The 13,454-nt window shown below is 38.0% G+C and overlaps 1 protein-coding gene across 4 annotated transcripts in view; it reads left to right on the top strand.

Moving 5' to 3' along the window:
• The window catches only part of VGLL3 (vestigial like family member 3), a 59,450-nt gene that overhangs the window by 17,540 nt on the left and 28,456 nt on the right, over positions 1-13,454 (top strand). For all 4 annotated transcript variants that reach the window (XM_045851725.1, XM_045851724.1, XM_045851727.1 and 1 more), the window contains exon 3: positions 4,108-4,641. In XM_045851725.1, coding sequence (XP_045707681.1) covers positions 4,108-4,641 — 534 coding nt within the window. The remainder of the gene's footprint in view (positions 1-4,107; positions 4,642-13,454) is intronic.

Below are 13,454 nucleotides of genomic sequence, written 5' to 3'. Positions count from 1 at the left end.
TCCACTGCAATTAATAAAAAGGTAAATGTTATCTTTTGACACTGATGTTTTAAATCAATAGTTATTCAAAGACTGTTTTCTACAGATTTTTAAAAATAAGATAGTGATTCTATATTATTTTATCAACCCATTTTCCCTTTTAATATAGTTTTTTTCCAAATTAATTAATATAGTGTTTTTTTAAATAAACGTTGAATTTTCTCTTGCTTATATTGTTTGCCCTTTTCAGAGACATTTAGAGTTCATGTAAAAAGTATCCCAGCTACTGTGAATTGAAAGAACCACTCTTCTGTATCTCTAAGGTATTTCTGGTATAATCACAGTGAAATTGCTGGATATGCTTTGGGTGGGTTGTATTAGACATGTATCAATGTCATTATTTTGTTGTTGGTTAGGAATAGGTTGTGTGTGTATGACATTTTTAATCCCAAATGCAAACTGGGCCAAAGTAGGCCCAGTACATGTCAGTTTGTCTGTACGTGCCAGACCGTCAGTGTTCACATCCCACTATGATCCCGCAACACCGACCCTTCAGTCACCACAGGGTGTTAACGCCATCCAGTTCTGAATTGCCCCCACTAACCTGAAAAGTAATATTGCATGGAAATAGTTCGTGCACAGTTTCTCATATGCTTTTTCATCCAACAAATGTGGCTGTGATTAAGTTCTCTTAAGCAAAGAGTCATGTAATGAAAAAAATTTACATACATATGAAATAAGTACACTGATTCCCAGGCATGAAAAAAAAAACATATCATCTGTTTCTTTGTATCAGTGTTTTTTCTTAATAATGAAGTTACCAAATAGTGGTTTTGAAGTTTAGACTTTTCCATAAATATATTGTCTATTCAATACCATTTCATTTACTTGTAAAATGCAATATGGTTTTTGAAAGGGCTGTATAGATCTCTGCGAAATCTACATTAACCTCAGGAGATATACCAACTGGGAAAATACTAAATTGCTTCTAATTTTACTTTTCCCTGGGGCATTTTAAAGCTTTGTTCAGACTTTATGAAGTGCATTTAAAAAAATAGAGCTCCACTTTCAATGATAATGGGTTCACTAATCACAATACAATACTTCATAAATAGGACATGATTTTTGGTAAAGAATTTGGTCATTATTCACATTTGTACACACATATCCAAAATGCTAAAGCATCTAGAAAATAAAATTGGGCCCAAGTACATTTAAATGAAAAGAAGTAAAAGGAAAGCACCCAGAAAAATGATATACAGTCTGTGTACTTTCTATATTTTAATGGCGAGTTTCAATGAGGGGAGCTCTGTATTTCTGGCACACACCTGTGGGTAGGGTTCAGCAGTTTTTATGGTGGGATTCTGGTCCTACCAGGAAATGAAAGTTATGAGCAAAATGAAGGACTCGGTACCAAAGACTGGATCTGTGAGAGCAAAGTGGCAGATCAGTGGTGGCAACGCTGCACCACATGATGCAAGGAGCCTCTGTAAACTCCTTGTATGGGCTTTGAACTTTGCACTTTGACAGCTTCCACTGTGGGTATGACAGAAGTATTCTATAATAGCCATCATTTAAGACAAATTAAATTTTCTTCTCACAGCTCACATAATTTTCTTTCTTGTCATTAGCAGCCATTTTTCATGTGTCACAGAAAGACCTTTCTTAAATAAAACATATTTGCTCCAGTACCAGTAAGTTTGATTTGAAGCACTATTTTCTGATGGATTGGGATTGTAACAAAACAAATTCATTCAATGAAAAGTTTTCCAGGACTGTTTGAAGACTTGAATAATGATTTCCACTTCCATCCTTTGCCTTTCAAAGGTGATCATTTCTTAGATTTCCCCAAAGGTTCTTGAGATCCAGGGAGGTTCTTTCGGGGAGAGACTGGAATGTGAGACTTGAAGAGCTGTCTGTCCATAGAATGAATGGCAACTCTGGGTTTTCCAGGAGAGAATGGGAAGGCTTGCAGTGCTGGCGCCGCAGCTGCTGGGGAAGCTTGAGAAAGGAATGTTTGAACACCACAGCGATATCCTAGTTATGTTAGTCAAGTTACATGTGTGGTGCTTGATTCACATTATACAAGCTTTCCCTGGAGATAAAACAAACAAACAAACAAACAAACAAACAAACAGTCTTGGAAATTTATGAAATGAGAATATGATACATCAAACTTCTGAATACTTTTATTTCAGAGTACTTCTTAGAATACCCTTTATTCAGTTGAAAGGTCTAGCAAGGTTGTGTGTGTGTGTGTGTGTGTGTGTGTGTAACTCAGTATAAGAATCCCATCTTACTTTACAAGTGTGACTAATGTGCTAAAGCAACCTTATCTTTATCTATAGATAGAAATAATTTATAGGCCACTTTATAGAGTGATAGGAGTGTGGAGACAAGATACTTGGAATTTGCATTCCAGTGGTTCGTATTTTAGTGGAATAAACTGAGCCACAGAGAAGTCAACAGATCTACTTGGGGCCATAAAATGATACAGGGCAAGAGCTGGGCACCAGCTCTCTGGCTGAGTCCTCTAGGCTCGCTCAAGTGCTCACTCAATCACACCATGCCACAGTCACAGGCTGTTGCTGGCAGTATTGATCTTCCTGAACAGATCTGCCTCATCACTCTCTAGATGACAGCCCTTCAAAGCTCCCTGAGACCTTCTCAGGGCAGCCCCCATATTCAGTACGTGATTGGCAAGGCCACATCTACCTGTGTCCTTCTAGGACCCTACTCTGAATTTTGCCACCTTTTGTCAACTGAACTCTTTTTTATTCCTTCAAATGCTACTTTGTGTGTAAGTGTATGTGTGTGTGTGAATTTTGGCCTTTTTTCACATAATTTTTCATTTGCCTAGAACACTCTTCACTACTTCTAAACAAGGCTAACCTTACTCTCCCTTTCAATTTAGCTATAACTCCCTTAGGCTATTTCTGAATCTTCTCTGTGCGCTTCCCCTTAGGAGAGCACCTACCAGGTCACATTGCACATGTTGATTTATGTATCTGTCCCCCATCAGACTGTGATTAAAAGTGACATCTATCTGATCATATGTGACCTCCCTATGTTTGGTGCAGAGTAGGTCATCTATAAATATAAGGATTGAGTGGAGAAATTGAATTTAAGCAGAGGTGGGGAGGGCTATTCCTCTTTCTGATTTATCTCTAAGTGCTATTCTTTGATATTATTTCCCCTTCCCAAACACCTTCTCAAACTCTTTACTTCTATTTGGATCTCTTGATTTCCGCAGAACCTTCACCAAAGTCCAAGGTCCAGGTTAGAGTACAATTGTGCCCTCTTGTGGCACAGCTTCGAAGAATGTTGGCCATCAGGGTGGCAGACTACCACCTATCTTTGAATCTCTCCTACTTGCCAGCTGTGAAGTCTTGTGCTTCTTCCTGCCTAGATTTCCACGCAGCTAAAATGGGAATAAGAATAGCAATAAAAAAGCAACAACTACCTCATAGAATTGAAGTGAGGATACATTAAGATCATCCATGAAAAACTCCTGGCCTAGTGTTGGGTATTTGGTCACTATAATTAAACATTAACTATTATTATTCTTAGTGCAGAGACTCCCAGATCCCTAAAGAAAAAATCAGCTTAGAATACACTCTTTCTGATAGAATATTAGTGTTGGTGAGCATAATTAAATGCAACCTTACTTCCCTTTGTTCCTTTCAGCATTAAAATGTTTAGTTTGAATAAAAATATTTGCATCTAAAAGAAGTTAGTAAACATTATCATTTTGAACCTACCTGGATCATGTCTATGGTATAAGCTTTCTTTATCTGCGAGGTAGGGACCTATCACATTTGCTCAGACTTGATGACAGCAAGATGCTCAGGAAGAAATGGAGCTTTTCATTCTGACTTGCACAACTCAGTATGGATTGTAACTGCTTAAGCCAAACAAACTCGGGTTGGGGAGGGGGGGACTCAGTCAGCACCTTGAACCCTGCGTGTTGACTTGGCATGGGAGCTCAGAGGCTTCACTAGTCTCAGCTCACCTCTGTGTGTGGAGAAGTGCATACTGATTAGCCTGCTGTAAAATATTGAACATGTAGAGGCAAGTCTGTCCCAGAACTGAATCTTATGTAAATAATTTATTTTTCTGTCTTCTCAGACAGCACAGCTCTCTCAAGTCAGAGGAATAGTTTCCCGACTTCCTTTTGGACCAGCTCTTACCAGCCCCCACCTGCACCCTGTTTGGGGGGAGTTCATCCTGACTTTCAGGTCACTGCGCCCCCTGGCACCTTTACAGCAGCTGACCCCAGTTCCTGGCCAGGACATGGCCTGCACCAGACTGGCCCAGCCCCTCCCCCTCCCGTATCTGAGTCCTGGCACTACCCATTGGCATCTCAGGTGAGCCCATCCTACAGCCACATGCATGATGTGTACCTGCGACACCACCATCCCCACGCTCACATGCACCACCGACACCACCACCACCACCACCCCCCTCACCCTTCTGCTGCATCTGCCCTGGATTCGTCCTACGGGCCCCTGTTGATGCCATCAGTGCGTGCAGCCAGGATTCCTGCTCCTCAGTGTGACGTCACAAAGACAGACCTGACGACAGTCACCACTGCTACCTCAGCGTGGGCCGGAGCCTTCCATGGAACTGTGGACATAGTGCCAAGTGTGGGGTTTGATACAGGTGAGCTGGGGGAATTCCTCCTTTCCATTAAGAGAAGAAAAAGTTAAGAAATAAATATTTTTAAATGGAGGATATTCTAAGTACCTTGAAATATTTTTTCTTTTATATGTAAAGTTAAGTTTTGCCAATATGTTTATAGAACCTAACCATTTTTGCAATAATTCTTGCATTCCTGAGGAAACTGGTATGACTTGTTCATGGAGTACAGCCTGAGAAAGATCTCAGAATTTGTCTCCATTTCTTAATCTAGTAATCTGTTCCTTTGGACTGGAATCCCTGGTTTGTAAAATATTGAGCATATTCTTTAAATCTCCCCTGTCTATGTGCTCTATACTGCATGTAATGCCGAATAGCATTCATAAATAGTGTGTTTCAGTAATTTCCCCTTCTCTTCTATCTTTTTAGGTCTTATTTGTTATTTTTAAACAAACTGCTTTTCGGATTGTGGTCCATGGCCTACTGTTTAAAAAAGATTAGAGAATGTATTTAAAAAAAACAGAATTTCCCTCTCCTTTCCTTCTTCTTCTCTTTTTTCCCTCCCTCTCTTCTCCTCCTTCCTTCTTTCCCTCCTCTTTTCTCTCCCTCTCTTTGACTTTATAAAACTACTATTAAGTTTATATTCAACAGATTTATAAAAGGTGATAAGGGAAATATTTATTTACAGAGCATTTAGCTCCTCTCTGGAATTCACTAGTTCGGAATGTCATGGTGTTAAATGTTTGAACTTGGGTTTTGGAGCAGACTTGTCATTATTAATAGTATCAATAGTTCTGCCTAACAAGACCAATCTGGGCAGAGTCTACATTCCAAAGTCACCCACCTTCACCTCCAGTCCCAGGTTCTTCTTCTTGGAAAACTTTGTGACATATTAGAACTTTCTCTCCAGAAGTTTAAAGAAACCCACTCTTTTCTTAATTTAACTGTAGTATGCAGGATCTTTAAAGTGAGTGCTGGTTCACAGTAGAGAATGCCTTGAATTAATAAATGCCCAGCATCAAGTGGCACTCATTCTGACATGACTGGAACAGCTTTACTCAGGCTACTGGTTCTGCACTGAGCTTTCCAACTTTGGTCATTGCCTGGCCTCACCCATTTCAGCTTCCTCTTGGGTCTCTGGGTTCAGACTTCTTTTATAAACAAAGTATCAGAGGACTTGGTTCTCTCTGTCTGGGAGAAGAGAATGTGATGGGACAAACCGCCACAGGCTTGCATTCTTTCTTAGCCACATACTAGCAGAATGATGGCAAATCTTGAGTTGTTGGATGCCTGGGGTCAGATCTAACTAGAGACCCAATTTGGTAGCTGCCATCACCGGTAGCCAATTTCTGGAGGCTCTTTCCTATCTCCTTCCCATGGTACCTATGTGATCAGAAGTAACAGTGTCCTTAGTAAGCAAAGGGGATGTTCTCTCCTTTCCTAGTCACTTTGGGCTGCTATAACGGAATACCATACACTGGGTGGCTTAAACTCCATTTAATTTTCACAGATTTGGAAGGTGGGAAGTCCAAGATCAAGGCTCTGGGACTTTCTTGTCTGGTGAGGATCCATTTTCTGGTTCCTAGACACTGTCTTCTCAGTGTTTCCCTGCATGGCGTAAGGGACAAGGGAGCTCTCTGGCATCTCTTATAAAGGCATTAATTCCATTCATGAGGGTTCTACCCTTAGGACCTAATTACTTATCAAAGTCTCCACCTCCTAATACTATCACCCTGGGCATTAGGATTTAACCTATGAATTTTAAGAGGACAAAAATATTAAATCCAAAGTATTTCCTATGTGCATTCTATAACATAAAGATGGAAAATGGATGTGATTGCTTGTTGCTCTGTTTCTAATTCTCTGTTCACTTGTAGTTGTCAACTTTGGTGTAAGCCTTATTCACTAACTCATTGTTCAGAATTTTAGCTTTAAATAGTTTTTGGGGGGATGAAAGTCACCCTGTTACCTTTTGGAAGTAGAGGAAAGAGTGGCTTTGTTCCCTTTGAATTATGAATTAACATTATTGAGTACCCACTACATAAGGTATTGCCAGAGATAGTTTATACATATTATCACTCCTAATTCTTAAACTAATTCTGAAATAGGTCTTCTTTGATTCATTTACAAATAAAGAAACAGATTAGTTTTCCTGTTTGAAAATTTTCTAAATTGTAAATACCCAATTCCTCTCCAAGGAATTGCTACAGCAGCATCTCCCTGTATATGCATGTATACTAGACTACTATTAGTTTAGACTGTTAGACTATTAATGGTTAATAATGACAAATGAAGATTTACCTGTTGGATGTATGCAATGCTACTCTTTGTTAGTGTGGGTTTAGGAGGATGATCGTAATTCATCCTTGTCCCATAGTTTTGACCCAAATAAGAAAACAAAAGCAAGGGAATCAATGAGATAAAGATCAAATCATTAATATGATCATTGATCAGGTTAAATTGGAGATCCTAGATTAGGTTTACTGTTACAACTTGACATTGTAGTATCTTGGGCTAAATTTAGATTCTGGGAGATCCATGTCTAGGGAAAATCTTGGAGTTCAGAGAAGATTCCTATAGACATCTTCTATCTACCTGCTTTGTATAGACATACAATCTGGAGCACCATTGCTGTGAAAAAGGAATCTGAGAAACATAATGTGAAGTATGACCCTGGTGTGCTTACCATGCAGTTGGCAGTAACAGGTAGAGTGTGCACTCCTTCATATGAGGGCTGGCCTAGAAAGAGAGAGGAAGGGGCTGAGCCATGAAAGCTCCTTTTCCTCTCCCAACTCAGGCATCATATCAAATATCACCTCTCTCTTCTTTGAGAAGTTAGGAGTGTTTTAGGTCAGTTTTCTGAAGAAATAGACTCTAAGTTGCAGATTTGATTGTACACAATTCGTGGGGTAATGTTATCAGGATAACAACTTTGGGATGAGAGAACTGGGTAGGAGATGTTTCACTATGATTATGTTTAGCCAAGCCTTAGTTGATGTGACAGGGAGCTCTGGAGCTCAAATGGCTCCTTATAATTATTGGGCCTTAAGTCAAAGTGGATTCCTGCATTGACTGGTTACTGGATATATTTGCCTGTGGAAAAGGGGCATTACAATAAGCAGGATGGCTTTACTCAGATGAAGGCAATTCCTGAAGAGAGAAACAACTGAAAGTCACGAGCTGCCAACAGGAGGGAAATGAATGTGTTAGCACAGTGGAGAGGTAACAGTGGTGCATGACAGTATCCACTCTAGTGGGACAAAAAAGAGTAGCAGATCCTCTTCCACTTATCTACTTATTACATAACAGAAGTTTTTGTAAAACAGGCAAAGCTAGGAAGGTAGGATAGTTCAGATGAATGAGAGATGGGTTCCTCTACTCGATCTATGAAACCTTGACCTGACTATGCAGCCAAAATCAGTGGCTCAGCTTAGGACTCAGCATCAGGACTCAGCATCAATGTCGAGTGGTTGCTGGGCAGCAGAGGGAAGAGCCTGCATTCCAGTGAGACAGACATAAAACTTCTCAAAATCCAGGCACATTCCATTAGGAGATAAACTAATGCAACAATTTTGAGAGCAATTTGATAAAAGATATGACATTTTCATCAGCAGAGGAAAGGTTTAATAATTTTGGGTGCATTTTTATTTTTCAGCTATCTGTAGGAAATTTGACCAAAGACAGTTTTAGAGTATCATGTATGATGAAATCTAAGGGTCAAAAAATTTTTCTGTAAAGGCCCTGATAGAAATGTTTAATACTTTGCAGGGTCATACTTTCTGTCACCATGACCCAGCTTTGCTTTTGTAGTGTAGAAGCAGCCACAGTGCAAACTTAAATAAATGAGGATGGCTGTGTCCCAATAAAATTTTATTGATTGACACTGAAATTTGGGTTCTACATACTTTTCATGTGTCATGGAAGGCTATTTTTTTATTCCATTTTCTCCATCATTTAAAAATATAATTATAACCCATTTTTTCATACTGAGCTAATGAGCTGTATCTATAAACAGACAAGGGGCCCAGTATGGCCTATGGACTGCAGTTTTCTGACCCCTGTCTAGTCCCATGTATGTAATTTTTATCCATCTGTACAAGCACACACGCATGTGCACCTGAACTCCCTCAATGAAAATTATCTGGAAGTACGTACCTCCTCTTTTAATGATTATTGCTCATTAGTAATTAGTGGGCATCAAGCTTTAAAGAAAGACTGATTTTACAAGCCCACCTCTGTCACTGACTAGCTACAGGATTTAGGCAAAGTACTTAACCCCCTGGATGCCTCAACTTACCTTTAAAAGATGCCTCTGGGTTGTTTTGAGGATTAAATGAGTTAAAGAAGTGAAACTATTAGAAATGTGCTCCACACTTAATAGACATTCTGTAAATGCAATCTACAAATGCTAGCTACAAAAAAGGAAAGGTGGACAAACCCTTATCCCTTTTAGCTTTTAAATCATTCTTACTGAGATATATATCTTATGTCATATACTACATTGTTTTAAAATGTACAATCCAGTGGATTTTAGTATGTGCACAATGTTGTATAAATATCCACACTCTCTCATTCCAGAACATTTCTATCACCTCAACAAGAGATGTCATATCTCTCAGGAGTCACTCCCAGTTTCCCTCCATCCACCCCATATGCCCCGGCAGCCATTAATCTGCTTTCTGTCTGTATGCCTTTTCTTTCTTTGGACAGTTCATATAAATAGTCTTACAATATGTGGCTTTTGCATCTTCTTTCTTTCACTTAGCCTATCTTTTTAGGATTCATCCATGTAGCATGTGTCAGAACTTGACTCCTTTTTAGGGTGGATACTATTCCATTGTATGAATATACATACCACATTTTGTTTAATAATTAATTGCTTTGTTTCTGTTTTTTGGCCAATAATAATAGTACTACAATAAACCCTCATGTACAAATTTTGTTTTCAATTCTCTTAGGTACATAGCTAAGAGTAGAATTGTGGGGTTGAGAGAACTTCACTTTTATTTTATATATTTCTATGTTTCTTGATATTTTTAAAGGATGTTTATTATATCTGTAATTAATATAAAAATATCACACAATATATAATAATAGAGCTCTGAGGTTTTGCAGGTAAAATTATTCCACGACAATTAAGTGAAACGGTCTATCTTTTCTGAAGGTCCCGAGGTGGGGCAAGAAGAGTGTGGTGGCTTAGACATAAACTGAAGAAATATTCATTCTCAGAGTCCTGCCTCTACATGCCTCCTTCAATTTTGCACCAGGGTGCCTCACTTGCCTCACCCATGTCCTGGCTCTATTTTGGGTCAGGCCTGATTTGCTTTCACATATTGCTCCCTTTTTTGAATGGATGTTACATTTCTGTTGATTGGATTGCAGGGCATCTGCATCTGCCCTCCTCATGAAAATCTCTATCTTTGCTAAAACACTGCTATCCCAAATCCCACATTAGGCTTTTCCCATTCCTTTTAAAAATCTTAAAGCTGGATTTCCTGAGAACGGTAGGTTCAGCATGCAAAAATAAGAGCTTAATTTTAAAAAAAAAAAGAAAAGGTCCATGCTGAAATTAACTAGTTAACATTGCCTGCTACATACCTCTCTTTGAGGTCACAGATCACTTTAGTATGGAAAAGGTTATTATCCATTCTTTAGCAAAGAAATATATTAAATTTTCATAGGAGATATTTTCACCCTGATGTTTTCATGTGCACATTTTGTTTTTGACATACTAACTTCTCATGGAATGGTCTTTGGGAAATGCTGTTTAGCTTGTTTTTCCCCATAATAAAAGCCAGAGTTTTCAACTTGTATCAGATACTTTCATCTTAAGCTGCTGTAGAAAAGTAGGTGAAGAAGGGTAGGTGGGGCCAAAGATGAATACCGAGAAGGGTAAGGTAAAGAAAGAGAGGGTCCAGGATATGGAGTGCTAACTTGAGTCAGCTCAGAGTATTGTACAAGGCCCCTCTGTGTGTCAGGAAGAAGAGAATTAAAGGTGGACAGACTTGTGATTGGAATACAACATATTATTAATATGCATGTGTGAACACAAGAATATGTCTCTTCCTATCATGCTCAGATTTTGTTTTTGTGATGACATTAAGTACATTCTGACCTACTACTCATCTTTCAGTGGCCATAACTATTTTATTGACATGCTGACATTCCTATTCCCTGTTATTGCCAATAATTTACCTAAAATAAGACATAAAATGTCCATCTCCCAGCCAGTTTGAATTATTTTTTTTCAAGTAAAGATTTGTTAATGAGGGTTTTTTTTACTGAAATAAAAAGTTGCTTTGTTTATAACTTCTACTTCATACACTGAATTTAAATTTACCAAAAGGAAAAGCAGTCATGCTTTGTGGTACGACTTCTTCTTTGTAAACACAAGCTGCTCATAGCTTGAGATTGTTTTCATCTCTAGATCCACAGATTTATTTTTCTTAGGATCCCTCATGTTATTTTAGCTACAGTTTTGTTATAATTTTTTAAATTTTGATGAATGCCACAATTCCTCCATATGAAATGCACATAAACAGGAGTTGAGATACACATATTCTTTTTGTTAACATGCATTTAGATAGGCTAAAATTAGCACTGTTCCCCACCCCCACCCAAATAACATTCTGTGTTATAACCCAGGTTCAGGAAATATGGAGGTAAAAGGGAATTAACGTGATGATAATGTACCTCTGGCTTTTCAAAATATTTATCATTAAACATTGGCTATAGATTTGCAGAAATAGTAGATTTGATGACTGAATGATTCTGCCCCACGAGATTATTAGAGCCAGATATTAAACATTGTCTGGTTCATTTCTCACAAACAACCATAATTTCAGCTATGGAGTGAAATCAAGATTATGTATCATAGAATGGGACATTTATTCTTGCTAAATAGAGAAAAACAAAACTACAGTAGCTACTGGATCTGCAAATTACTAAGTGCAGGCCATGAAAATTTCAGTTAAGTACAGGAAGCTATGTTTTTAGTATTCTCTCAGGTGTTGAGCCATAAATTGAATTATTTCTGAAGAGACTTCCATACCAATGTGCTTGATAAACCAATGAATAGGATTTTTCTAATAAGAAACTGGAAAAGTTTTTGTGGACTAAAGTCTGACTATAGCAGGAAGCTCTAGACACCAGCGGAGAGGTGTGAAGCACCTGTGTCCTTATCGGTGCCTTTTGTAGACACGTTGTGTCTGCTAACAGCATACAGGTCTAGTTGCCTTGCATGGTTTTCTGAATTCTTTATGATATAAGGCCAGTAAAATACATTAAAAAATTCTGGCTTATTCTGAATCTTGTAATCTGATGTTTTGTTAAAAGGCCATCATTTACAAATAATAAAATTGTATTTTAATGAACCTGAAGTCATAATTATTATTGCCCCAAATTGTTATATAGTATTCACTTTAAAACAGATGAATTAAGCTATCTCAATATTTAAGATATTATGATGAGTTTTGCTCAATACTATACAGATGCTTTACATTGCTCTTCGTTCATAGAAACATATATAACTTTGTTTTATCAAATACAAGAAATAAAAAAGCAGGGAGAAATTAGCTATGCATTACAGCAGCAAATGGAGAGAAAGTTTCCTTCCAGGAAGGAGGGTTGGACATCAAGTTACAACTTGCTTTTCCATCCAACCGCTACATTTGCCGTCTCCCTAGATCACATCTCAAGACCCATGCCTTCTGGTAGGTGGTCTGATGCTGACAAGCCCAGGCAAAAAAAGATTGTGATTGTTTTTAAGTTCTCAGAATAACCATGCTGAACTAGTTTAACACCCCCTTTTTAAAATGTCACTAGTTTTAAATGTCATTGAGGATAGTAAGGGAATTAAAATCATGGAGTTTTAGATCTAATAACCTCTTGGAAATTAATTCCCTCTCTGAACATATACATTGGCAAAAAAAAAAAACCTAAAAGAAACCAAGAGTTACCAACTTAATATATTTGAATATTTACTTCATATCATAGCACTCCCATTCCAGACTTTAAAATGTGGGAGGAGAGGAGGGAGAGAGATGTGGTAAATTTGAAGAGAAGTCATTGGAGAGTCACAGTAATAATTAACAGGATAGTACGGTTTATACAGAATGTAAAGTACTAAAGTATTTTTCACCCTGGAGAAGAGAAGACATCAAAGTAGCACGCTGGAGGTGGCCAAGTACAAAGTTTCCCTCCTTTCCATACCACCTCTTTCCATTGAGCAGATATATTTATTGTTGCAATTCTGAAGGTTCTGGGGTTCATTGAAGTCTATCCTGACATTAGTAGTGATTTTTATAAATGAGGAAGTGAGGAAGTTTTCTTTAGTGGTGTTATAAGATAGACGAGGCATAAAAGTTTACTTCTAATCATCTGATTTTTAGCAGGTAGACACATTAAATAGCACTGGTTAGAAGTCGGCCCTAAGACAGGTTTCTCCATGGCAGTTTTGCTGTTCAGTAAAGGTTTATGGATTTCTGGATACTTACCTGGAGGGCATTATCTGACTTTTGATAGTTAAAATGTTACAAGGCAGTAGTTGCTGATTAAAAAATACTAGGCAGAAGGTTTATGAACTAACACTTTCTCTGGACTTCTAAAAAGCTTATGATTCAGTAGCAGTAAAGACTCTAGTAATTAACAGCCAATTTTTTCACTTTCTGCAAAACTTTTTCTTTTTCATTGCCTTAATGTCATAAATCTATTTTTTACTGAGAGAAAATAATCACCAAAGATGTGTTAAAATATTTATGCACTCTTGAATGGCATTAGTTGTACAGGGCACATGTTCAGAATGACAATTTCGTGATCAGAAGGGTAATGGGAACCAT

This window comes from Phyllostomus hastatus, unplaced genomic scaffold (assembly GCF_019186645.2).
Source record: "Phyllostomus hastatus isolate PE091 unplaced genomic scaffold, TTU_PhHast_1.1 phas_contig_86, whole genome shotgun sequence".
Lineage (NCBI taxonomy): Eukaryota > Metazoa > Chordata > Mammalia > Chiroptera > Phyllostomidae > Phyllostomus > Phyllostomus hastatus.
The sequence above is the reverse complement of the archived record's forward strand: the minus strand, read 5'-3'. Positions and strand labels throughout refer to the sequence as shown.